This window comes from Eubalaena glacialis, chromosome 19 (assembly GCF_028564815.1).
Source record: "Eubalaena glacialis isolate mEubGla1 chromosome 19, mEubGla1.1.hap2.+ XY, whole genome shotgun sequence".
Lineage (NCBI taxonomy): Eukaryota > Metazoa > Chordata > Mammalia > Artiodactyla > Balaenidae > Eubalaena > Eubalaena glacialis.
The window spans coordinates 2,502,577-2,525,276 of record NC_083734.1 but is presented as its reverse complement, the minus strand read 5'-3'; the positions used below and the strand labels follow the sequence as shown (position 1 = coordinate 2,525,276).

Genomic DNA, 22,700 nt, shown 5'->3' with positions numbered 1-22,700 from the left:
TTTGTGATATATATATAATGAATTTGTGTATATATATATATAAAATGAATGTGTGTGTATATATATATATATATATATATATATATATATAAAATTTTATTTTATTTATTTTTTTCCTGCCTCTGTCTGCGGAGAGGGCCTGGAAACAATGACACCTCCGTACTGAGGAGCACACCCAACACCAGCTCAGTCCTGGCTTCTAAACACCATCCCCCACTGAAAATACCATCTTCCACCCCTCAGAGACGCCTGGTGCCAGGGCTGCGGCAGAAGTCCTGGAAGAGCGTGAATGTACCATCAGAGAGATGGGAAGAGCTCAGAGAATGGTGGGGATGTATCAAAAGGACAAGGGGACATCTCGAAGGGGGGTCCCACTGGCCAAATCCGGGACAATGTAAGCATCAAAATTAAATAATAACAGTAATAGATCATAATCCATTGACTAAAATCTGAAAGCATGATGTAACCCTATTGATATAAATGAAGGAAGAAAAACTCTTTTTTTTACAGAAAAAACCCAATCTGACTTCACGCTGATTCATCCAATTCCCGTCCAACAACACAGGGCTCTTCCTCGCCTTCCTCTTCCAGGTCCAGGTCTCCCTCCTTCCCTGGAGAGAACCCTGGTTCCAAACAGCTTTGCTGTATTTAGTCGTTTATGGTGTTTCCCACGATACTCACACACCTGTCCCAGAATTACCACACTGATTCCACTGCCCATAGCAAACCTAAGCAAAGGTCAAGATTATTTGCAGTCCTTGTTGACCTTAGGATTGCCATCCCGCTGAAGGTGCCCGGTGTTTAAATCAGAAGAGGCACCTTCTGAACTGGGCTTTGATGGATGAATAGGAGTCTCCTGGGAAGAAAGCACCAGGCAGAGGGCCTCGCATGTGGAAAGGCTGGAGGACGAAATGGACATGTGGGTTGTCCCTCGGCTGTGGCTGGAGCCCGTGTTTGTTCAGACGGTAGGGGAGTAGCAAAGGATGAGTCTGGAGAGCTGGGGGTGGGGGTAGCGGCTTGGAAGGTCCCTGGTTGTCAGGCAAGGAGCTTGGGGTCGATGCAGCAGGCAGTGGGAAGTCACAGGAGGCATCGGAGCTTAGAAACTGTGGAGGAGACATCGGTAAATGAGGGGGGGTGGCTGGGACCGCAAGACACAGTGTCTGAGCTGGGGATGGCTTTGCAGCGTTTCTGCTCTGGATCCTCAGTTTTATCATCTGTAATGTGGATGCAGGAGGAGGACCCACTCCCAGGGCTGCCCGGGGACTCCCTGGGGTCTGAGGTGGGGCTGCGGCTCACACCCCCTGTTCTGGGACATCTCTGCTTCCTGTTTCTCCTGTCAGGGGAAGTCTCGGTCTCAGCTTCAAAAGCACAAACACGCTCTCAAAACAAAGGAAGACGGTCCTCGACTGCAGAGGAAGCAGGAAGCTGCTGGCCCTGCTCAGAGCCCAGCTGCCGGGGCTCGGGGACAGCGGCATGGAGTCCGTGGCCCTGTACAGCTTCCAGGCCACAGAGAGCGACGAGCTGGCCTTCAACAAGGGGGACACACTCAAGGTAGGGTGGCCAGAGCCGGCTCAGCTGGCCTCGCATGGGATGGGGGGTGCTTAAAACCAGGGCCCGGACAGCCCCCCAAACAGAGTCCAGTCTCGGGAGGAAGACGGGCCCGGCTTCTCCAGTTATTAAGTCTGTGACTCTGGACAATCCACCTCCACCCTCTGAGCCTCAGTTTCCCCATTTGGGAAATGGGGAGATAGTTAGTGATCCCTCCTTTGGGGGCCATTGTGAGGATTCAAGGAGACATTAGCATAGTGCCTGGCAGGGGTTGATTCAACACCGTTTCCCAGGAAAGAATTTGAAAAGACAGCTGGGGAAAGAGAGAGAGAGGAAGAGGCAGAGACGGATGCAGAGAGACAGAGAGAGGGTCTTGGGAATTAAGTACACACACTAACCTATCGGGGCTAAAACAACAATGATTAGGGGTCCAGACGAGCTTCCCTGCAGGCGAGAAAGGGGAAGATAAGCCTCAACACCGCTCAGGTCCCTTATGTGGCCTCTTGAGGAACACACGCCTTCCAGGGCGATCCAGGCAGATGGGCTCCCGGGCTCTGTCTCTCGGGAAATGTCCCTGCTTACAAGTCTGCATCTGGAAGCAGAGCTCAGGGCCCTGATTTGGGAGGGGCTGTGCCGCAAGTCGGGTGCTGGAGCTGCCACCAAGTCACTCTCAGGAAGCCCCTGCCCTTCGCTGGGCCTCGGTCTCTGCACCGGCGCAGTGGGCATGAGGCTTCCAGTCTGAGCCAGGGCCCAGGAAGGGACAGGGCCCCCGTGTGCTGACCCCGTACAGAGCCCCAGGTCCGAGCTCAGCGGTGCGCATCAACGTCCATTTAAGCTGCTGAGGCCCCATCTCACAGGTGACTAAATGAGGCACAGGCAGGCGCCACAGCTTGCCTGGTGTGGGGTCAGAGGTGAACCCCTGTCCTTTGACTCTGGAACCTGTGTTCTGAACCCCGTGACACTGAACAGCTGGGCTAGGTCAGGAGGTGGACGGTTCCAAGAAGAACCGCATCTTTTTGAGGGTGTCCCCCTTTCTCTGTGCTGGGATGCCAGCCCTGGGCCACCCTGAGTGGCTGGTGGGGGGACCTGTGGACGTGTGGCCAGCTGGGGATGCGGCAGGCTTGACACCAGCACCATCTAGCACGAGACTCTTGAGATCCAGGTCTGTTTCAGAGGCCTCGTTCGCCAATCCGAGAGCAGTTTGGAGTCTCTAGTTCTAGACTTTGGGGCTTGAGAGGCAGTGGAACAGTGGGGAACTTGGAATGGGGTGACCGGTGGGTTCTACCTGAGGCTCAGAGGGATGAACCAGGGTGGAGGGAGTAGATCCGTGGGGTCCCCCAAGGCAAGTGCTGTAAAGACGGTGACATCCCCGCTTCCCTCCTGGATGCCTGCACTCACCCCTGCCCACCCAAGATTGGCCAAGTTTCCCACTAAGCTTTGATAGAGCGTTGGCCGACTCCTGCTGTGTTTGCTTCTAACCGAGGCTCCTGAGGGCAGGGACATAAAACAGTGTCTGGCACAGGGCAGGCCCTCAGCAAGACACGGGGGTGTCGAAGGAAGGAAGGAAGGAAGGAAGGAAGGATTGAAATGTTAGCCGAGACCCCGGCTAAGACCCCAATGGGACTTGCTCCTTGTGTCCGTGGAGACCCAGGAGGGGACCTTTCAAGGAATGACAGGCCACCAGAGGGGCTGCCTTTTCCTTCCTTCATTCAACAAACCCTTGTCAAGCTCTCGAGCACCTGCTCAGCACCAGGCATTGTCCTAAGTGCTGAGGACACAGCAGTGGACAAAGCCCAGGCCCTGCCCTCCCGGAGCGGACATTCCAGAGGGTGAGTGCCGTCAGGAGGTGACAAATGGGTGGAAGAAATCACCTGGGGAGATGGAATGGAGAGGGTGGGTGGGAGGGAGGGGCAGGGGGACAGCTTGAGATGGGGGGGTGGCCAGGGCAGTCTCTCAAGAGAGATGACACCTGAGCTGAGACCTGAAGGATGAGCAGGACCCAGCCGTGCAAAGAGCCGGGGGAGGGGAGTGGATGGAGAAAATGCAGCAGGCGGGGCTGGGGGGCGTGGGTGGGTCTGCAGTGTGCACTCACCCTACCTACCTGCCCAGGGGTGGCACAAAATATCACACAGCCCCTAAGAATGCTCTTTGGGGAGGGGGGCGTTTAACGACGTAAAAATGCTTGTGAAACAACGTTAAGTGGCAAAAAAGCAGAATGCAAAGGAACATGCACAGAGAGTCAACTGACCCATAATCAATAGATATTAGTTTTAGGGATGGGAAACTAACATTCATGCGTTGGATTTGTGCCTAGAAAAAAACACCAGAAAGAATGTCTTGAGGAGCTAGCGGTCAATCCTGGGAGGCATGCTGTGAGCAAGTCACGCTTTCTTGTTCACACCTCTGCCTTTCCTCACAGGACAGAGATGGGCAAGTGATCCTTCCAGGGCCAGAAGTGGAGTTAGGGTCCTTCCTCTCACAGCTGTACAGGGGCCGGGTCAAAGCCTGCCTTGATTTAAGATTTTTCTTTTAATTTAAAAAAATATTAAAAATTTTTGGCCATGCTGCACGGCATGCAGGATCTTAGTTCCCCAACCAGGTATCGAACCCGTGCCCCCTGCAGTGGAAGCGTGGAGTCCTAACCACTGGACCCCCCGGGAAGTCCCTGATTTAAGAGTTTGATGGATTTTTTTGCATTAAATTTTAAATAGACTATTTTTTTTAATTAATTAATTTATTTATTTATTTTTGGCTGCGTTGGGTCTTTGTTGCTGCACGCAGGCTTTCTCTGGTTGTGGCGAGCGGGGGCTACTCTTCGTTGCAGTGCATGGGCTTCTCATGGCGGTGGCTTCTCTTGTTGCGGAGCACAGGCTGTAGGTGCATGGGCTTCAGTAGTTGTGGCTCGCGGGCTCAGTGGTTGTGGCGCACGGGCTTAGGTGCTCCGCAGCATGTGGGATCTTCCCGGACCAGGGCTCAAACCCGTGTCCCCTGAATTGGCAGGTGGATTCTTAACCACTGCACCACCAAGGAAGTCCCTAAATAGACTCTTTTCAGAACAGTTTGAAATTTACAGAAAAATCGAGAAGATGGTACAGAGGAATTCCAATCTGACACCCTGCCCCCCCTCCCCCTGCCCACACACGCTCACACCACACCCTTGGTAACATTTTATATTATTAACCTGGTACATTTGTTACATTAATGGAGCAACATGGATACATTATTATTAACTAATGACCATATTCAGAAATTTTGATTAATTTTGATTTTTTAACATATTCCTTTAAAATATTCTTTATCTTGATTCCTGACTTTTTTGGAGCTCCCTTAAATTTTGTACCCAAAGTGCCTCACCCATCTCACGCTAGCCCAGGGTCTGATTTCTGTAACCATGAAAATGTGGCTGTGATGTCGCCCTGTGTCCCCTCTCCCTCCCCCGGGCCGGGGACAGCGGGTGGGGCTGGTGGCTGAGCTCCACGACCTGTTCCTTCGTGAGCATGTTTCCTGCGCACTGGCTGTGGGCCAGGCCCGTCCCGGCCCAGCAGTGACCGGCGGACACGCAGATCCCGGCCTCTGGGAGCCGGTAAGGATGTGCCCTTCCAGTCTGAGCTCTGCTCTTAGACGAAAGCCCGGTGGCACGTGGACCCACTCTGGACAAGGGGCCCCAGATGTCACTTCCCTGGAACAAAGCCCCCCTCGCCGACGGGCAGGCGTTTCTGGGTGCACAGGACCCTGCTGCACCCCACTGGAGGAAAGATGTGGGTGGTGGCTTCACCTCCACCTCCTCACGCACAGCCTGGCCCCCAGGACCCAGACTCGGGGAGCCCATGGCCTCTTGGCATTTCCACGGCGATGGCCGGTGCACCTCAGGCCCGACCCAGCCACCCTGAGCTTCCCCACCTCCTCCCGCAGCTGTTCCACAGCAGCTGGCGGTCACGACCGCCTGCCCGCGCTCAGGCCCAGAGCCTGGGGTTGTCTCGGCTGCTTCCTCTCCGTCTCATGTATCCCGCCTGTCAGCCGCTCTGCCAAAACCTACCCCAGATCTGACCACGTCTCAGCAGCCCCAATCCGGGCCCCGTTCACCACTCACCTGGGCCTGCTCCTCACGGCCCCCTTGTCCACCCCCCCCAATCCCGGAGTACAAGACCTTCAAGCTCTCACCCTCCCCATTCAACTCACAGCACCGCCCCCCGCTCAATCGCAGACACAGGGGCCTCCTTTCTGTTCCAGGGACAGAGCTTGCTCCCACCTTAGGGCCTTTGCACTGGCTGTTCCCTCTGCCTTGGACACTGTTCCCCACATCTTCTCATGTCTCATTCCTTCCTGTAATTCGGGTCTCAGCTCATGTGCCACCTCCTCAGAGAGGCCTTTCTTGCCCACCCCCACCTGTCCCCTGTTGACAATCCCCCTGCCCCCAACCAGGCACCTTCCATCTATGTCATCCTGAAGTATATTTTCAGACCACATAGCAGAACATTAAATTACCTTGTTTACTTGTGTCCTTCCTGTTTCTTGTCTGCCTCTGCCCACTAAAATGTGACCTCCTGCTTCCTGCTATATCACTGGGCTGGGCACAGCGCCTGGCACGCAGGAGGTGCTCCGTGGCCACACTGGCCAGGGGACGGTGGCACAAGACAGCACCCAGGAGAAGGGCACTGCAGGGGCAAAGCAGGGGCAGGCCAAGGTGTGAGCTTCACCAGGGAGGGTCGGGAATTCCCATGTCTCAGAGAGTCTGGGGGCTTTGAACAATGTTAACAGCAAGAATTCAGCTAATACAACCAATCAGAACATTTCTGGGTCTTTCCTTGGAGTGGAGGTGACAGGAAAACAAAACCAAAACAAAACTGGGATAGATTAGATACGTCACATCCACATGTCCACACAGGATTTTGCAGGTCACAAAACACTGCCATGTGCCGTGTAGGCCGTAGATGTGCCCATTTTACAGATGTGGAAACTGAGGCCAGGGCTGTGGAGAGAGTCAGAGGCAGGCAGAGTGGTCTAGAGCCCGAGGCTCCCAAGAATCTTCACTGAGTCTGTGACCCGCAGGCCCTAATTTTCTCATTAAGTTGGGGGAGTTTTTTGTTTTGTTTAGTTTTCAGTAAAAGTTATCCTGAGTCAGCCACCTGCTTCCGGCTGTCCCTGGGGACGCTGGTCTGGCCCAGACTGCAGGGGCAGGAAGGAGGGGCTCAAGGGACCTGGCAGGCAGACGAGGGAGGGGCCAGGCCTGGGCCCAGGGGGCAAATCTCAGCTCCTCTTGGTAAAATCAAACCATATGAGTTGCTGTCCCAGCCTTTGTTCCCATGGTGCTCCCTGCTTGGGCTGCTGATCTGTGTCTGATTTTTTGTCGCAACCAATATCCCCACAGGGGTTGACCTGACGTGGGGACCTGTTCTGGGACTTAGAGGAGAGATGGCCCCCGGGTTGGGGTCCAGAGACAATGTGGGAGGAGGCATGGGGTGAAGACTGGGATTGGGGGGCCCCGGTCCTAAGACCCCTGCCTTGTGGCCCTGCTCCCCTCCCCTCTCTGGGTCTGTGTCCTCCTCTGTGAAGTAGCCTTTGGTGAAGGTGGCCTCGGGGGCCGGTGTGAGAAGGGGTGACACATGGCGAGCCTGCCCAGAGAGTGGGGAGGGAGCCCAAGCGTCCTGCTGGCCGCCCTCCCCGCGGCCTCCGCCACCCGCCCGCCCATAGAGGCCCCCCGCCCCGCTCAGGTTTCGGTTCCCCTCGGCCCACCTGCAAGGCGACGGGGAGTCTGCGACCCGAGCAGCCAGGCCTCGGCCTCGCGCAGCCCAGAGGCCTCTCGTTTGCTCCCCGGTGTCTGAAGCCCCCGCCTGATCATCACCCCTGAGCTCAGACGTGAAGCTTGTAAATGCGAGTGACCCCCGTGACCACCGCTTGGTGGGGCCTCCGCAAACCTACCCCCGACCCCTGGCTCCGTGCCTCGTATCAAATGCTGTGGGCCCCCCATGCTCAGGGCCACAGCTCAGGGACTGAGGGGCCCCGGATCTGTCCCCCAGCACCCGGGGGTCTGGGTGGCACGACCTGAGAGTCCCGCCCCAGCTCCCCGCCCAAAGCTCAACCCACCAACCAAATTCTCCTCTGTGACCCCCGGACCATGGAATCACCCTGCGACCTCGCTCTCCTCTGGGAAGTGGGCCCCAGGGCTGGTGTGGGCCTTCAGCAGGGGACAGCCGTCCCTCCTAGGTGACCAGGTGACCGTGTCTCTCCCGCCCGCAGATTCTGAACATGGAAGACGACCAGAACTGGTACAAGGCCGAGCTCCGGGGTGCAGAGGGGTTCGTCCCCAAGAACTACATCCGCGTCAAGCCCCACCCGTGAGTGGCCGGCCCCACCCCCGCATGTCCGCAGGGTCCCCCCCGGCCCTGAAGCCAAACGTCCACACCCAGCCTGGCCCAGGCTGAGCTGAGCTGCCTGCAAGTCCTCAGCCCCGCCTCCCGCCATCTGTCTGGGGACCCCCGTCTCTTCCCCAAGCAGAGGTGGGGGACAGACATGTGGGGACTTGTCCCAAGTGGTGGCAGTCGGGGCCAGCCCAGGCCACGACACTGAGGACCTGGGACACCGGAGAGCATGCCAGTAGGGGCCCTGGATAGGACAGGGCCCTGGGCGCTCAGCCGGCGGGGCCCCTGGCTGCTGTGTGGCCTCAGGCAGACCCCTGCTCTCTCTGTTCCTCAGTTTCCCTACCTGCAACACAAGGAGGGCCAAGGCTCCTCTAAGAGGCCGACTCAGCCCTGTGCCGGGGTGGGGAGTGAGGGGCCATGGAGGGGCGGGAAGGAGGCAGACCTGTGGGCAGGGGAGCTGGATACGGGCCGAGCAGAGTCTGGGACAGGGCAGAGCGGGAGTCACGAGGAGCCCAGGTGTCCTCGGGCTTGGGACCAGCTGGCCCAGGGAAGCCCCCCATCAGGCTTCCAACGCTGAAAGCCCTGTTCTCAGCCCCGGAACAGGCCTAAGTGGCCAAGAATCTGGGAAAAACCAACTGTATATTCATGGAGTGGTGGCTGAAGTAGCCCCAAGTCACAGTTGCTCACTCGGTCATTCGCCAAACACTGGCCACTGCCTGAGGGGACCCACCTGGGTGATGCTGGGGACACGTGATGAGATGCTGGGGTCAGAGCAGTCGTGTCCTGTGGGAGAGACAGGACATAAAGAAACATGGGAAGGCAGTCAGCATCAAGATAATTAACCAGGGAGGGCTTCTCAGAAGAGGTGGCAACAAGTGAGGTTTTGAAGCATGTGTGTAGGAGTTAGCTAAGGAGAAAAAGAGAAGGGCATTCCTGGGAGCGGGAACAACGAGAACTCCTGGCAGTGGGACCAGCAGGAGGGCCTCAAATGCCCGGTGGAGGGTGGTGGGAGCCATGGAGGCATTTGAGCCGGGTGGGGAGTGGTACTCCTGCAGAGGTGAAGGCAGGTCAGGGCCCCTGTGTGGCTGTGGGGTGGAGGGGAGGGAGGTGCAGGGCCAGAATGGGGCCTGGAGGTCATTTCCTTTTTATCTGTCTTCAAGTTATTTCCAAAGCTGCCACCACCTCGGACTTCCTGTGTTGGGCAAGGGCCCGACCCACCCAGGTCCCCTGCCTGGTCTCCAGGCCCGCAGGGTCCCTCTGGGCTGTGTGACCTTGGGCAGGGGCCTGTCCTCCGGCCTTAAAGACTTTCTGTCATAAAGGGAGAGAGACAGCGAGAACCTGGCCAGGGCCAGGCCAGCGGAGGACACGGGGGGAGCGGGAGCCTCCAGGTGGAGGCTGTGAGCCGGTGAAGGCCAGGAGGTTGGGAGGTGGGAGGCCGCTGAGAAGCCTAAGCAGAAGCTTCTGTTCGCTCAGGAGGAAAGAAAAGCTGATAGATTTTGGGGCCACGCCTGTCGGGGCAATGCTGGTGGTTCAGGCAAGCCTCCACCAGGGCAGCTGGGAGCCATGGAGGGTTCCAGTGTCCGATGGCCCTGGGCTCCCTGGGGCTGGCTCTGGCCACTTGTGTCTGGGACAGAGTAGGGATGGGGGTCAGGCCCCATGCCCACCTGCCTGAGGCCGTGCCCAGATGCATCCTTGGCTAACCTCAGCCCCTGCCCTGGCCCCGAAATAGCAGTGGGGAAGTCCAGCTCTGTGCCTGACTCAGCCCATTGGGCTCCAGGGTGTGGGGCGGGGGCAGGGCAGGGGTCCCAGGGGGCCTCGTGTCTACACCAGGCCACTCCTTCCCTGAGCTCCACCGTCACCTCCGCCTGCCCAGGGAGCCCACGGGGGGGGCGCGTGATGCAGACCAGCTGCTCCCAGAGCCTCTGGGCCTCACGGGCAGGGGTCACTGAGGCACCTGACGCAGCCGCGTGGCCGGTGGGCATTGAGAAGGGCTTCCTGGAGGAGGGCGCGGTCTGCTGGGCCTGGAAGGTAGAGTAGAAGTTTGCTGGGAGGGCCGCAGACAGGCTAATGGGTGACACGTGGGAGGAGTTCACACCTGCAGGCGGCAGTGCCCTCCTCCTCCCAAGGGCCCTGTGAGCTGGGTGTTCTCGTCACGGTCTTGTGGGCGAGGAGGTGGCGGCACAGAGAGGTTGAGTGGCTTGTCCGGGGTCACGCAGCTGGCAAGAGGCAGAGTGAGATTTGCCGCCAGTGCTGTGGGCCCCGGCTGTGTTCACTGGGAGGGGATGGGGGAACCGTAAGAGCAGCTGGGGGAGGGGGGTGGGCTGGGGGAGAGTCGGAGGCCAGAGACTTGCGGAGCAACTTTTGGGGATCCCTGCCCTTCCCTGGGCCTCAATTTCCACATCATTAAAATGGGGACTAAGTGAGGCGTCCACGCGTGGAGCGAGCTGTGCTCTGGGGCATCGGGAATGCTGTTCTCCGGCACCCTGTCCCCGAGCCACCGAGGACCTGGTGGGGGCAGGGCGGGCCTCCTCGAGGCTGCTGTTGCAAAATCCTTTGAGGGTGACATCCGCCCACATGCTGATGCCTCCTGTGGAGTTTTGTGGGTTCTTTGGAAACTCCCACGCAGGGCCCTGTTGGACCCCTGCTCCTGCGGCAGCACTGCACCTGGGTCCTGCTGGGGGCTCCCCGGAGGAGCGCCCTTCCGGGGCCCCCTGAGCTCAGCCTCCGGCTTGGAGGCCTCATCCGGGACTTCCAGACTAAAGAGACCCAGGCCGAGCTCTCGGAGGTTCCCTGGAGCCCCGCCTTCGGCCCCCACCTCCACTGTCTCCCCTCCACCCGCCCAGAGATGGGCCCAGGGTCCCCCCCATTTTGGGGGGCAGCGATGGGCTAGAACCTCACTTCTGGGTGGGGGTGGGGGGCTCTGAGACACCATGTCAGGACCAGGACTTTATTTCGGACTGGAAAGCGGGCAGAGAGGGAGCCGGTGGCACTGCCACTACTGGCGGCCCCGGGCGACGGGCTCTCCCTGTGGCCAGAACCCGGGAGCCGGCACCCGAGCTGAGCTGCGTGTTTGTCCTCCTCCCCTCAGTCATCACTTGAGAACATCCAGGGGCCCAACCTGCCCCGCACACAGGCCAAGCACGTTAGTAAAAAGCCCTCGGAGGAACTGCAAGGGCTCACACGTGGCTGGCGGGTGGGGTTACCGGCAGGACCCGGTCTGTGTGCACCTGAGCCTCTGTGTTGGGCCTGGAGGGCTCGCTGTCAACATCCTGATACAACAGGAAAAGTTCTGCCTCACATCCGCCCGGGGCCACGCTCAGACTCAGGAAGCTCGGTTGAAGGAGGGAAGGGAGATTGTACAGGGAAGGGAGGCTGCGGCGGCCCTCAGCACCGAGGTCCCACCGTGAGACTCCACCTGCTCTGGGCCTCAGTTCCCCCACCCGAACCATTAAGGGACTGGGCTCAAGTCCGGGGACCGAGAAGCCAGCCAGAGACCACCTGGACCCTCCGAGGGTGGGCGAGCCCCAAAGAGCACAGTGGGCAGGGCTGGAAGAGAAGCTGGATCCCAGCCTCTCACCCCTAGGCCTTGCCAGACTCTCAGCATTTACAAGGCACCTTCTGTATACCCAGTTCTGTTTGGTCAGAAAGAAAAGGGACTTGAACCTGTGAGAAAAAGTCCAGGTGGCCTCAGTTTGTGCATCTGTGAAACGGGTACAGGGAGAGACCCTTCCTCACCAGATCAAAGCTGCTATTTTTTTTGGGGGGGTGGGTCATCTTTTAAAATATTTTTTTACTTTTAAGAATCTGAAATGGAAAAGCCCAGCTGGGGTTGGCGGGGTTGGCTGGGTTGGGGTTCACCGAGGTGTGTGTTTGCCTGGTGTGGTGGGAAATGCTTGGGCTCAGGAGCCAGAATGCTGGGACTGGGCCCAACTCCTGCCTTTCACAGCGCATGACCTTGGGTGCGTGACCTTGGGCGCATGACCTTGGCCTCTCTGGGTAAAGTGGGTGCCGTCGTATTTCCTGTGTCTCGGGACTGCGGTGAGGACCTGGCAGTGTTGGGTGCCTGGCATAGGGGCAGGGTAGCCTGGCCTCCCCCGCCCTCACCTGCCCCCTCTCTGCAGGTGGTACTCGGGCAGGATTTCTCGTCAGCTGGCAGAAGAAATTCTGATGAAGCGGAACCACCCGGGAGCCTTCCTGATCCGGGAGAGCGAGAGCTCCCCAGGGGAGTTCTCTGTCTCTGTGAAGTGAGTTCTGACCCGGGGTGTGTGGAGGAGGGTGGCCAGGGACAGGCCTGCAGGGTGTGGAGGGAACGACAGATGCCTGGAAGCAGGCGACCCTCTGGGGGTCGGGGATGATGCAGACCCCAGGGTGTGGCCCAGAGCAGGAGGATTCCGCGCAGCTAGGGCTGGCTGCGAGGCCTCGAGCGCCGGGCTGAAGGGTCGGCCATTGTTCTACGAGCAGCAAGTCACCAGGGGAGGTTGATGTGGTGGGACTGGGGGGTGGGAGAGCAGCAGGGCACCCAGGGCAGGTGTCCAGGATGTGCTCCGGACAGGGTTCCCCTGTGTGCTACATAGTTGACAGGATGAACCCTGGGGCCAGGTTGCTTGGGTTCAGATTCTGGCTCTGCCATTTCCTGACTGTGTGACTTTGGGCAAGTCCCTTAACCTCTCTGTGCCTGTTTCCTCACATGTAAAATGGGTTATTGCAAAGAATATATGAGTCATTCTATTTAGAGCCATTAGAGTAGTGGCTGGCACGGAAGCAGGGTGGCAGCCTCTGGGCAGCTCAGAACCCAATCCCAAAGGTCACAATCGGGCAATGGAGGAATCCAGGCTGGAAGGAAGGGGCAGGAACCGGGGTTGGGGGTGAAGGGGTCAGGGCCCCAGCTGGTCTCTGTCCTTCCTACTCCCAGCACCTGGAACAGTAGGATCTAGGTGCAGCAATTCAAGGAATTGTCACTGAGCTACATGCCACGTGCCAGGCTGTTCTAGGGACTTGGGAAATGACAGTGAAAAAAAAACTAAGTTGCTGCCCTTTGGGGTTTATGTCTTAGTGGGGGAGACAGACTGAACAAATGAAAAAAGGAGACAAATGAATATAGCAGGAGCCAGTGGGCAGGGATCTGAACCTGGTGGTGGAGGCCGCCTGGGGCCGGGGAGTGAGGATCCGGGAGGAGAGGCTTCCAGGCAGAGGGAACAGAAATTGCAAAGGCCCTGGGGTGGGAATGTGCCTGGGGTGAGTGGGGCAGAGCCAGCAACGGGGGGTCACAGCCAGAGAGATGGGCCTGACAGGTCCCGATGGGAAACCCCAGGGCAACAGGGCCCTGCAGAGGGTCCCGAGCAGGGGAGATGGGTTTGACCCCTCTGGCTGCGGGGCGGGGGGAGGCCCTGGGAGGAGCCGGGCGGAGCCGATGGCGCTGGGACTGGGGCGGGGAGGCGGCGCGGGTCTGTGAAGCGGGACCACCGGCAGCACCACCGTCGGGTTGCTGTGGGCACTGGCGCGGCGAAGCTGCCGGCCCGACGGAAGGGGCGGGGTGCACTCGGGGCAGTGTGGCCTCTGGGAAGCGGTGGCTGCTCAGGGTGCTGTGTGGCCCCGCTCGGGTGTCCCCTTTCCTAGAATTGGAATGCTTCACAGCCAGTGGCTGGCTGATTTTCTAAAGGATAAATGAACACGGGGTGGCTTTGATGGGTAAGGTGGGGGAAGTCCAGAGCCGGGCTCAGGGGGATCCCCACAAGGCAGCCACGGACTGGGGGGTGGGGGGGGAGAGGGGGAGGGCTCCTGGCTCCAACCAGGCTGGGCCTGGAGGCTCCTGGCTGCAGAAACGTATCCCAGGGGAGGCCTTGCCCGTCCTTTCTGTAAAGAGCTCGTGGTGTGTGGTCAGCACACCGGAGCCCTGAGAGGTGGGCGTCTCCCCTTCTGGGCCTGGAGGCACCTCGTTGGGGGGACCACCAAGGTCAGGAGGGCTGCTGGGGGTGGGTGATCCCACATCCCGGGGGTCACAGCCCTCACCCGCTCCTCTCCAAGCTTTGTCATCAGCCATGGCTTTTCTCACTTCCGTTTCCCCTGGGAACAGGCTGCCATCCCGACCGACGGCAATGGCTCTGCTCCTCTTTGAGCCCCTCTTTCTCCATCTTAAAAATGGGGGCGCTGCTAGTGGGGGCGGTGGGAGACACCAGTTCATGGCCCTGACCTCCCACCCCGATGGTTGATGGTCGTGGGTGTCTGGAGCCCCTAGCTCACCCCTCCCTCCACAGCCCAGCGGGTCGCCCACAGAAGCAGGAAGTGGCGGTTTTCCCTGTGCCGGCTCCCAGGGCCTGGCATCTCCTGGGAATGGTGCCAGCCGGGCGGGCTGGTTTGGCCTCTAGTGGCTCCTGGAATCAGCTCCAAAGCCCAAGGTCACCCAGCACGGCCAGCGAGCCGATCCCACGGCCTGAACGTCCGTCCGCCGTGGGTGCCCTGGCGCCCTGCCCTCTCCTGGCGTCTCCCTGAGTGTGCAGCCCCGCCGCGCCCCACACAGGGTCAGTCCAGCGAGCTCAACCCTTGGGGGTGTCTGTGTGTGTGTGTGTGTGTGTGTGTGTGTGTGTGTGTGTTTGCTGGACAGGGGAGGAGTCCCCGAGGGAGTGGGGGCCAGGGGTCTCCACGATGCCTGACTGAGGGAAGTTCAGTGGCAGCAGACACTCCACAGGGTGGAGGAAGTGACATCTGAGCTGGGTCCTGAAGCATGAGTAGGAGTTTGGTGCACAAAGAGGGGAGAGGGGATGCCAGGCTCAGGGAACAGCATGTGCAAAGACCCAGAGGTGGGGCAGAGAGAGGTGGGCTTGGACAGCAAGGCATTTGTCTGACCAGGAGGGGAGACAGGCAGTTCTGGGAAGCCAGCACCAATGCTACCTTGGGAAGGGGTCTGGGAGTGGCCCTCTGAGAAATCCCAGCACATGCCCCCTCCCCCCCACACCCCAGGCATCCTGGCCAAGCCCCCTCCCCCAGCTCAGAACCCGAACCTTGGGCCCCGGGGCTGTGGTGTGCACACAGGACCACCAGGTGGCGCCCTCCAGCCTCGGTTTCGTCCCCCAGGGCCGGGACCGGGTCCTGCCCCCAACTCTGGTCCATCGTCTCTTAGGGGGGCCTTTCAGGGCCCTTGGAGGACCACTGGGCAGGGATCAGAGCAGGAAACAGACTCAGGGCAGCTAGGAGGGGGGCTTTTGAGCAAGAATCTCAGCTCTGGTACTTCTCCTGTATAACCCTGGGCAAGGTACCCCAGCCTGTTTCCTCGTCTGTAAAATGAACCTCTATGTAAGGTGCTTAGTGTGATGCTGGCACACTGTGAGTCCTCCCCAAATGCCAGCTACGTAATCATCATCACGTTGACCCTCCCAGGGCCACACCATGCCTCCTGGCCCACGCCCCAGGGTCCCGGGCTCTTAGAGAAGGGCCAGTGGCCACACGGGGGCGGGGAGCCCAGTTCTCGTCCTGGCCTTGCCCTGGACCTGCTGCGTAACCTCAGCAGATTCCATCCCCCTCGGCTGTCACATCCTCATCTGCAACGTGGAGATAGTAGCCCTGGAGATCATGAAGTCCAGTGACCCGATGGCCACCCTTCTGGGTGACGGTCACGCAGATCCGTGTGTGAGAGCATTTCCGCCCTCGCTGGCTGCGCTCCTGGGGACTCTGACCCCATATGCGTGGCATCTCCTGCACGCTCACGCCAAGCCTCATAAAGCCGTCAGAGGTGGGGTTTACGGGCCTTGTTCTGCCTCACGGAGTGATGGTGGCCACGGCTGGCTGCCCTTTACGAGTTTACAGGGGGCTGTCCCCCTCCACCTCTGGGAGCATGTCTGAGCTGGTGGCCAGTGGGCCGGGGCAGGGGCGCACTGCCTGGGCTGTGTTACTTTTGCCCCACACTCTGCTCCAGGCTGCTGTGGGCTTCTTTGTCAGAAATGATGGTTTGCTCCCAAGTGAGATGTTTTACTTCTTTTCAGGCCAGGGCTGCCCTGGAGTCAATGACGGGTTTGCTCTGCTGCCCTGGTCGCTGAGCCCCTACTGTGCGCCAGGCCCTGTGCCTGGTGCTGGGGATTCAACCACCAACAAATCGGACGAAGCTCCCTGTCCTTTAGGCATTCACGTTCTACTGGGGTGACTGACAATTTTATACATGTATGTATGTATGTATGTATGTGTATATATATAATTTTCTAAATGATTAGTAAAATATATAAAATCTTTGAAGATGATAAAGGCTCTTGGGAAAATGAAGCAGGAAAGAATGGGGGGGGCACAATTTTATGCCCTCAAAGACAGGGAGGAAGTGACCCTGGAAGCCCAGTGTGCAGGTAAGGAAACAAAAGCTCAGAGACGTGCAGTAACTTGCCCAAGGTCACACAGCCAGAAACAGTGGCGCTAGAGCCCACTGACCCTCTGTGACCTGAAAGACCAGGTCTACCCTTCCACTCTTCTTCCCTGAGGCCTAAAGACCCAGGGGTAGTCTGTCTCCACAGGCAGTCCCAAGGTCAGTTGGAATCTATCTCACGTCGGCTGCTGGACGGGGAATCCACCCCCTCCCTTTTCACAGACGGGAAAACTGAGTCTAGAGAAGGGCCATGCCTAACGGAGATCATCCAGAGGGCAGTTAGCACCCTGGCCTCCACCCGGGGGGTCCAGAGGCCCTGATTGGGAGTGGGGGGTGGGGTGCTGGGGCTCCTGACCTTACCCCAGCCTTGTTTATCCTCCCTGGGCTGCCACTGTCACCTCTGCTGCTGCTGCCACCAAGCCAGAAAAACCTGCTGGGCAGGACCGGTGGCTGCTAGCATCAGGCCTTTCATCCTTGGGGGTCTTCTGACAGCCTAGGGGCCAGGCCCAGCCCTCATCCCCCTGGGTAGGTGGGCATGGGGGTCACACATAGAGACAAACACACCCATGGCGGCTCAGAGAGGGATGTACACGTCCGGTCCCTCCCACAGAGCAGGGAGGGACACACGCACACACCCCAGGCTCTGCCCACTGTGGTGCACCAGCTCCAGGTGCCCCCTCTTCTGGCCGCGCCCGGGCCAGCCCACCGCCCCGTGCCCGGGTCTGCCCTCCCCTCCAGCTCAGGAGGGTTCACCCCACAGGGCCGTCCCTCCTCACTCAGGGGCCATCTGGACTCAGACTCGGGCCTGGGGAGGCGGGAGACAGGCTGGCTGGGAGAGGGAGAGACTGCCCAAGTGCTGGGTCCTCGGGCCTGTCACGTGGAGGTGGGTCACTGGTCAGGCCAGGGGCTGGCGCAGCAGGACGGCCACACCCGCTCACAGATGCAGCAGCCCAGCTGGGCCCCGCTCTCCCACCACGAGCCGCGCCCAGGCTGGGGGGCTGGACCGCGAGAGCGTTCCAGGTTTGAGAATCTGCCGATTGTCAGGTTGCAAGGTTCTAGACCTCCTGGGTCCCTTGCCCCCTTCCCAGGTCTCGCCCCCTGACCTGGGTGTGGTCAAGGAATGCTCCGTTCCGGGTGACCCTCTGGGTAAGATAAGCTTTTGAAGATAAACTTCAAACACCGAAGTGTTCAGGGTTGTGCTCATTTGGGGCTGAGATCTTTTCAAGCCTCCCACACTCCCGTCCGCCTCTTACCCAGAGGACGGGGGCCGCTGCACCCTGGGCTCCTTCTCGGGGCCGGCACGGAGTCAGGGCCTTCTGCCTCCCAGAATACGGTCCAGGGACCGGAAAAACCCTAAGCCTGCCGGAACAGGGCACGAGGGAGTCCCAGGCTCGGGGGCGGCCTCAAGGGCCGAGGCTGCAGCAGGCCAGACGGGGCGGGAGGCACCTGCCTGCCTGCCCATCCTCCTCCCATCCCGGGACACGGACACGCACATCCCACAGCCGACAGCGTGGCGGCCTAGTCACCTGGGAACGATGCCTGCTGACGGCACACGAGCGGCTTTGTCTCGGGCCGGGGATGATGGCTGTGTCTGGTCACAGAGTCTCAGGCCTTCTCTGGCCTCAGTTCTGTGGAGGGAGCTTGCTGCCCTGAGAGTGGACGCGTGTTAGAGGGGCTGAGACCTCCCGGGAGGGGAGGGTCCAGGAACAGTGCAGCCCGTGAGCACTGATCCTTCGGGCCATGCTGCTTCGCCCCTGAGCCCAGCCTCTCCCGACTGGGCTAGAGCTGGGCCGCCTCCCTGCCTTTGGGTGTCTGTGAGCAGCGGGTTACAGGCAGGCTGTACAAGGGGCCAAGGAACCCAAGGAGTCCCCGGACTCTGACTGAGGGCATCTGAGGCAGCTCGCAGAGGTTGGGCCATTTTATGCGGGCCTTGAAGCATGAGTAGGAGTTTGATTCAAGAAGAATTTGGAAGAAATAGTGTATGCAGAAGCCTGGAGGCATGCTTGAAAGTGGAGAGAGAGGTTCTGTGTGGTTTGGATCCTTGACTTGGGCAGGGTGGGAGGATTCCCCCCTCCTCCCATCCCAGACACACACACAGAACAGAAGGTATTTACCTGGAACAAATCTCTCTCTATCTTAAATCTTGCATCTTAACCTTTAACAAGGCAGCACACCAGCCCCAGGGCTGATAGGTGGAGGAAGTGAGCCACAGGCAGGGATGGGCAACTGGGGGGATGGACACCATACTCCTGTCCACGCCCTAGAAACACTTCGACTGTGGGCCTGCAGGAACTCAGGCTGCCCCAAGCCTGCACAGCCTGTCCTGGCCTGGAACGTGCCGCGTGTTCCACGCAGGTCCCTCTGCCCTGCTGGCCAGTCTGGGAGACGCAGGCTATCCCCTCCACTGGGCTGGAAGGCACTTGGTGGTGGTGGGTTGCAAGGCTGGGCAAAGGCTGGGAGAGGAGGCATCAGAGAGTATTTGAAGGAAATGAGGTTGGATGTGTCATCAGAGCCAGAACTAGAGACTGAGGTGTTAAGATTTTGCCCTGAGGGCAATGGGGAGCCATAGAAGGTTCTTGAGGTGGGAGTGGATGTGGAGCAGGGAAGGACAGGAAGCATCCCACAGGCCTGAGCTCCTCTCACACCGGCAGGATGGTCTTAGGACTCACCCCTCAAGGGACTGTAAGGGCTGGGAGGGGACGAGGTGGGGGAGGGAGAGGAGTGTTGAGGCTGGGGGACATTGGAGAGAAGAGATGCTGTCTGACCACCTCTCTCAGAGGAACAATTTAATGCTGCCAGTACACGAGCACTTCCCCAGAAGGGAGGTATTATGAGGAAATGGAGGTTCAGAGAAGTTAAGTGATTTGCTTAAGGTCACACAGCAAGAAAGTGGCCTGGTCCAAGGCCCACATCCTTTACTCCACACTCCACTGCCAGGTGGGGACTCACCGCGTCTTTCACGGAGCTGGTCAATGGGGCCTGGGACCCCCTCCCCACCTCCTCTCCTGACTCCAAGCCTCACCTGCAGAGAAAAAGGCCTGGTTCCGGGGGGCAGGGATGGGGGGAGGGCCCAGCCGCCGTGGGCCCCTCTGAGGTGGTCTGTGTCCTCCCCCCTAGCTATGGGGACCAGGTGCAGCATTTCAAGGTGCTGCGTGAGGCCTCGGGGAAGTACTACCTGTGGGAGGAGAAGTTCAACTCTCTGAATGAGCTGGTCGCCTTCTACCGGACCAGCACCATCGCCAAGAAGCGGCAGGTCTTCCTGCGGGACGAGGAGCCCCTGGCCAAGGTGGGTGAGTGGGGCGGGTGGGTGAGTGGGGCGGGCGGGCGAGGGGGCCTCTCTGCAGAGGCCCGACCCCCGCTTCCTAAGTGGCAGGAGGTGGGTCCAGCCCCGCTTCTAAAATTCTGTCCTGGGCATTGCAGGGAGACAAGCAGGGCTGGGAAAGGGGAGGCGGGGAAGGAAGGGAAAGAGCAGGTGGAAACTCCCTGGGCAAACTGAGCCTGCCTGTTCTCAGCCAGGAGCAGTGCGGGCGCCCAGCAGGTGCTCAGTGGTTGTTTGTTGAATGAGTGAAGGTACTGACACCGGCTGAGCCTCCTGGGAGCCTCCTGGTCCCCACCGTACAGGTAGGACACTGAGGCTCAGGGAATGATGTGACTACCCGAGGCCACCTGCCGGGTGGGGTCCGCGCGGGCATCTGCTCCGCAGGAGTCGGCCAGGGACGGGGCGCGGGGCAGCTTGAGCGCTCGTGGGCAAGGTCCTGGCCGGGTGGAGCGGGGTCCGGCCGCCCCTGGTCCTCACAATAACAGCGATTTGCCAGCCAGCTCTTTCGTCCAGGGGCCCTGGGGACCAGCTCTCACTCTCATTAGGATGACGACACCAGCCAGTGGGCTTATTGGCCCCGACGTGCTGTTTTCCTTGGGAGGGGGTGTCAGCAAGGCCTGGGGCTGGAGGTCGGGACCCTGGACAGCCCAGTGAACTTGAGCTCTGCAGAGGACGGGGAGCACGGCCGTGGCCAGGGCCTGGGGAGGGGCTGCCGGGCTGCGGCTGCAGTCCTGCCCGTTCCTAGACTCCGCCGCCTCGCCGTGTGTGGCCTTAGGGCCAGTTCATCCCTCACCTGGGCCTCAGTTTCCTCTCGGTCCAGTAGGGTGAACCCTGGGGTTTGATATGTCGGGGGGTAAACAGTGTCTCAGGAGGAGCCCCTGCCCCTGCCACGCACCCTCCGTCCCATCAGCGCACTCGGCCTGCCCCTGGGGGCCGGGCCGGCTCTGAGCTCAGTCTCAGGGACTCTTCGCCCCAGTCCCCGCTGGGCCTGCCTCTCAGACCTCCATCCCCTCCCTTCGCTGCCTGGGCCAGCTCTGCCCTTGGAAAGTGTGAGGGGGCCAGGATGGAGCTGGGGGCCGCCGGAGGGCTCCCCAACACCCACCGCCTCGCTCTGGCCTGGCCCTGGGGTCACCGGCCCTGCAGGGCGACTCCAGAGCTGGCTCAGTCCCCTGGGACCCACGCCCCCTCTTCCTTCCTGGGCAGAGAACCGCTAATTAGCCTGTCCGTGATCCTATGGCCCGTGCCGGCTAAGATTCCGCAGGCTTGGGGCAGAGAGCCTGGTGGGCAGGCAGGGCTGGGGCGCTGGGTGTGATCCTCATGGCGCCAGGCTCACGTGCCAGCAGGGGGCCCTCGTCCAGCTGCCATCCGAAGGGGGGTGGGTGGGCAGGGAGCCAAGTCCCCCAGAGGGCAGGGGCTCACCCAAGGTCACCCTGGGGCATAGATGAGACTGGAACCAGGCCTGAGAGAGGTAGGCAGTGTAAAGTGACATCCTTGCCCTCGAAGCCTGGCCAAGGGCAACAGCAGTGACCTGCTCGTAGCTACGCGTCACTTTATAGTTTATAAGGCCTGTTCCTGTGGTTCTAGGGCCTGGGGTCAGAAGTTACCATGGCTGCTGCAGAGTCAGGAAAGAGACCCCGAGGCGGGCAGGGACCTAACCAAAGTCCCATGCTGAGGCCCAGGACTCAGGTCCCTTGACCACTGGCCCTGTGGTCCCGACTGGGCCGCCAGGACACTGGCTGTGCCCTGTGTAGACACAGGGTCTGTGCTGCAGACATGCAGGGGCGGGCAGCAGGAGGCCCACGGGTGGGGTGGCCATTGTCTGGACCTGGATACAGAGCTGAGTTCAACCCCAATTCTGCCGGAAAGACCCCTCTCCACCTGTGGGAAATCGCTTATCTTGGGGCCTCCGTGGGGACAGCCCGGCAGGGGCTCCTGAGGAGCCCCACTGACAGCTCCCTCTCCTCGCAGCCGCCCCGGGCCTGCTTTGCCCAGGCCCAGTTTGACTTCTCAGCCCAGGACCCCTCCCAGCTCAGCTTCCGCCGTGGTGACATCATCGAGGTCCTGGAGCGCCTTGACCCCTGCTGGTGGCGAGGCCGTCTCTGCGGGCGCATCGGCTTCTTCCCGCGGAGCTACGTCCAGCCGGTGCACCTGTGACCCAAGTGGGCCCAGGGGCAGAGCCAGTGGACCGGCCATCCACCGGGCACTGAGGTCCAGAGAGAGGACACGGGCACCCCCAGCCCAGGGCCTTGGACTGGAACGTGGGCCTCCTGACTGTCCGGCCGGCCTCCTGTGCTTCATGTCAACTGGGACGGGCCCAGTGCCCCGGAAAGACCGCCGCATTCAGGGCCCGTGGGCTAGGGGAGCTCCGGGGCCTCCGCCGGCCTCTTCCCATTGGCCATCAGCTGTGTGATGTCACAGGGTGGCCGGCAGGGCCCGCCCACTCCAAACACCAATGGCACCACCCCCAGGGAGGGCTGAGGACTCCTGGGTTCCACCCGCTGGGGGCTCAAGCCAAGGAACCACGGGCTGGGTGGGTGACCACCCGCTGGGCCTGCCCTCCCCTCCATCCAAAAGCCCCAAAGGCTGGCTACTGGGGAGGTGGCCAGGGCCCCGCACACCTGTGCCTGGACTTGCTGGACAGACTCGGAGACTTTGGGCTCCACCTGGGATCCAATGCCCCTGCCCACCACAGACACTTCGGGGGAGGCTGGAGGCCATGAGGGAGGGTGGGCAAGGGTGAAGGAAACAGAGGCTGCTGCTCTTCCATTGGCCCCGCGGGACGGACGAGCTCTGATGGGCCAGCCCTGGACGTGGCCACCTGGGAGACGTAGCTGCACCTGCCTTTACTTGTTCAGGCCCAGGTTCTGCCCAGACCAGGGCCTCGGGACGCGTGGGGGACTACAGGCCAGGTGGGGAGTTGGGGCCAGAGCTGGGCTCTGAGGGCCAGCGGCATCCAGAACGGGGCGGGCAGCCTCGGTGGAGCCCCAGCTTGAGGAAAGGCAGGGTGTCCACGGGGAAGGTGCCGTCAGCGCGGTCCTAAGCAGGGCAGCCTGGGGCCCTTGGGGAGCAGGCAGACTGAGGGGGCTCGGAAAGGGCTTTGAATGCCAGGCCGGTGGTGGAGGGGCGGTGA

General features: G+C 60.3%; 1 protein-coding gene across 1 annotated transcript; it reads left to right on the top strand.

Moving 5' to 3' along the window:
* Nucleotides 1–1,393: 1,393 nt before the first annotated feature.
* Nucleotides 1,394–22,700, top strand: GRAP (GRB2 related adaptor protein). The gene is made up of 5 exons (XM_061175401.1): nt 1,394–1,551; nt 7,786–7,883; nt 12,029–12,151; nt 19,369–19,537; nt 21,539–22,700. Exons 1-5 carry the CDS (start codon nt 1,474–1,476, stop codon nt 21,722–21,724), a joined length of 654 nt encoding a protein of 217 aa, XP_061031384.1. The 5' UTR covers nt 1,394–1,473; the 3' UTR covers nt 21,725–22,700.

Excerpts from the sequence above, each read along its gene's own strand:
- GRAP (XM_061175401.1), top strand. The coding sequence starts at position 1,474 with ATGGAGTCCGTGGCCCTGTACAGCTTCCAGGCCACAGAGAGCGACGAG. Across the intron at positions 1,552-7,785 it reads ACAAGGGGGACACACTCAAG|ATTCTGAACATGGAAGACGA; the intron begins GTAGGGTGGCCA and ends TCCCGCCCGCAG. Across the intron at positions 12,152-19,368 it reads GAGTTCTCTGTCTCTGTGAA|CTATGGGGACCAGGTGCAGC; the intron begins GTGAGTTCTGAC and ends CCTCCCCCCTAG.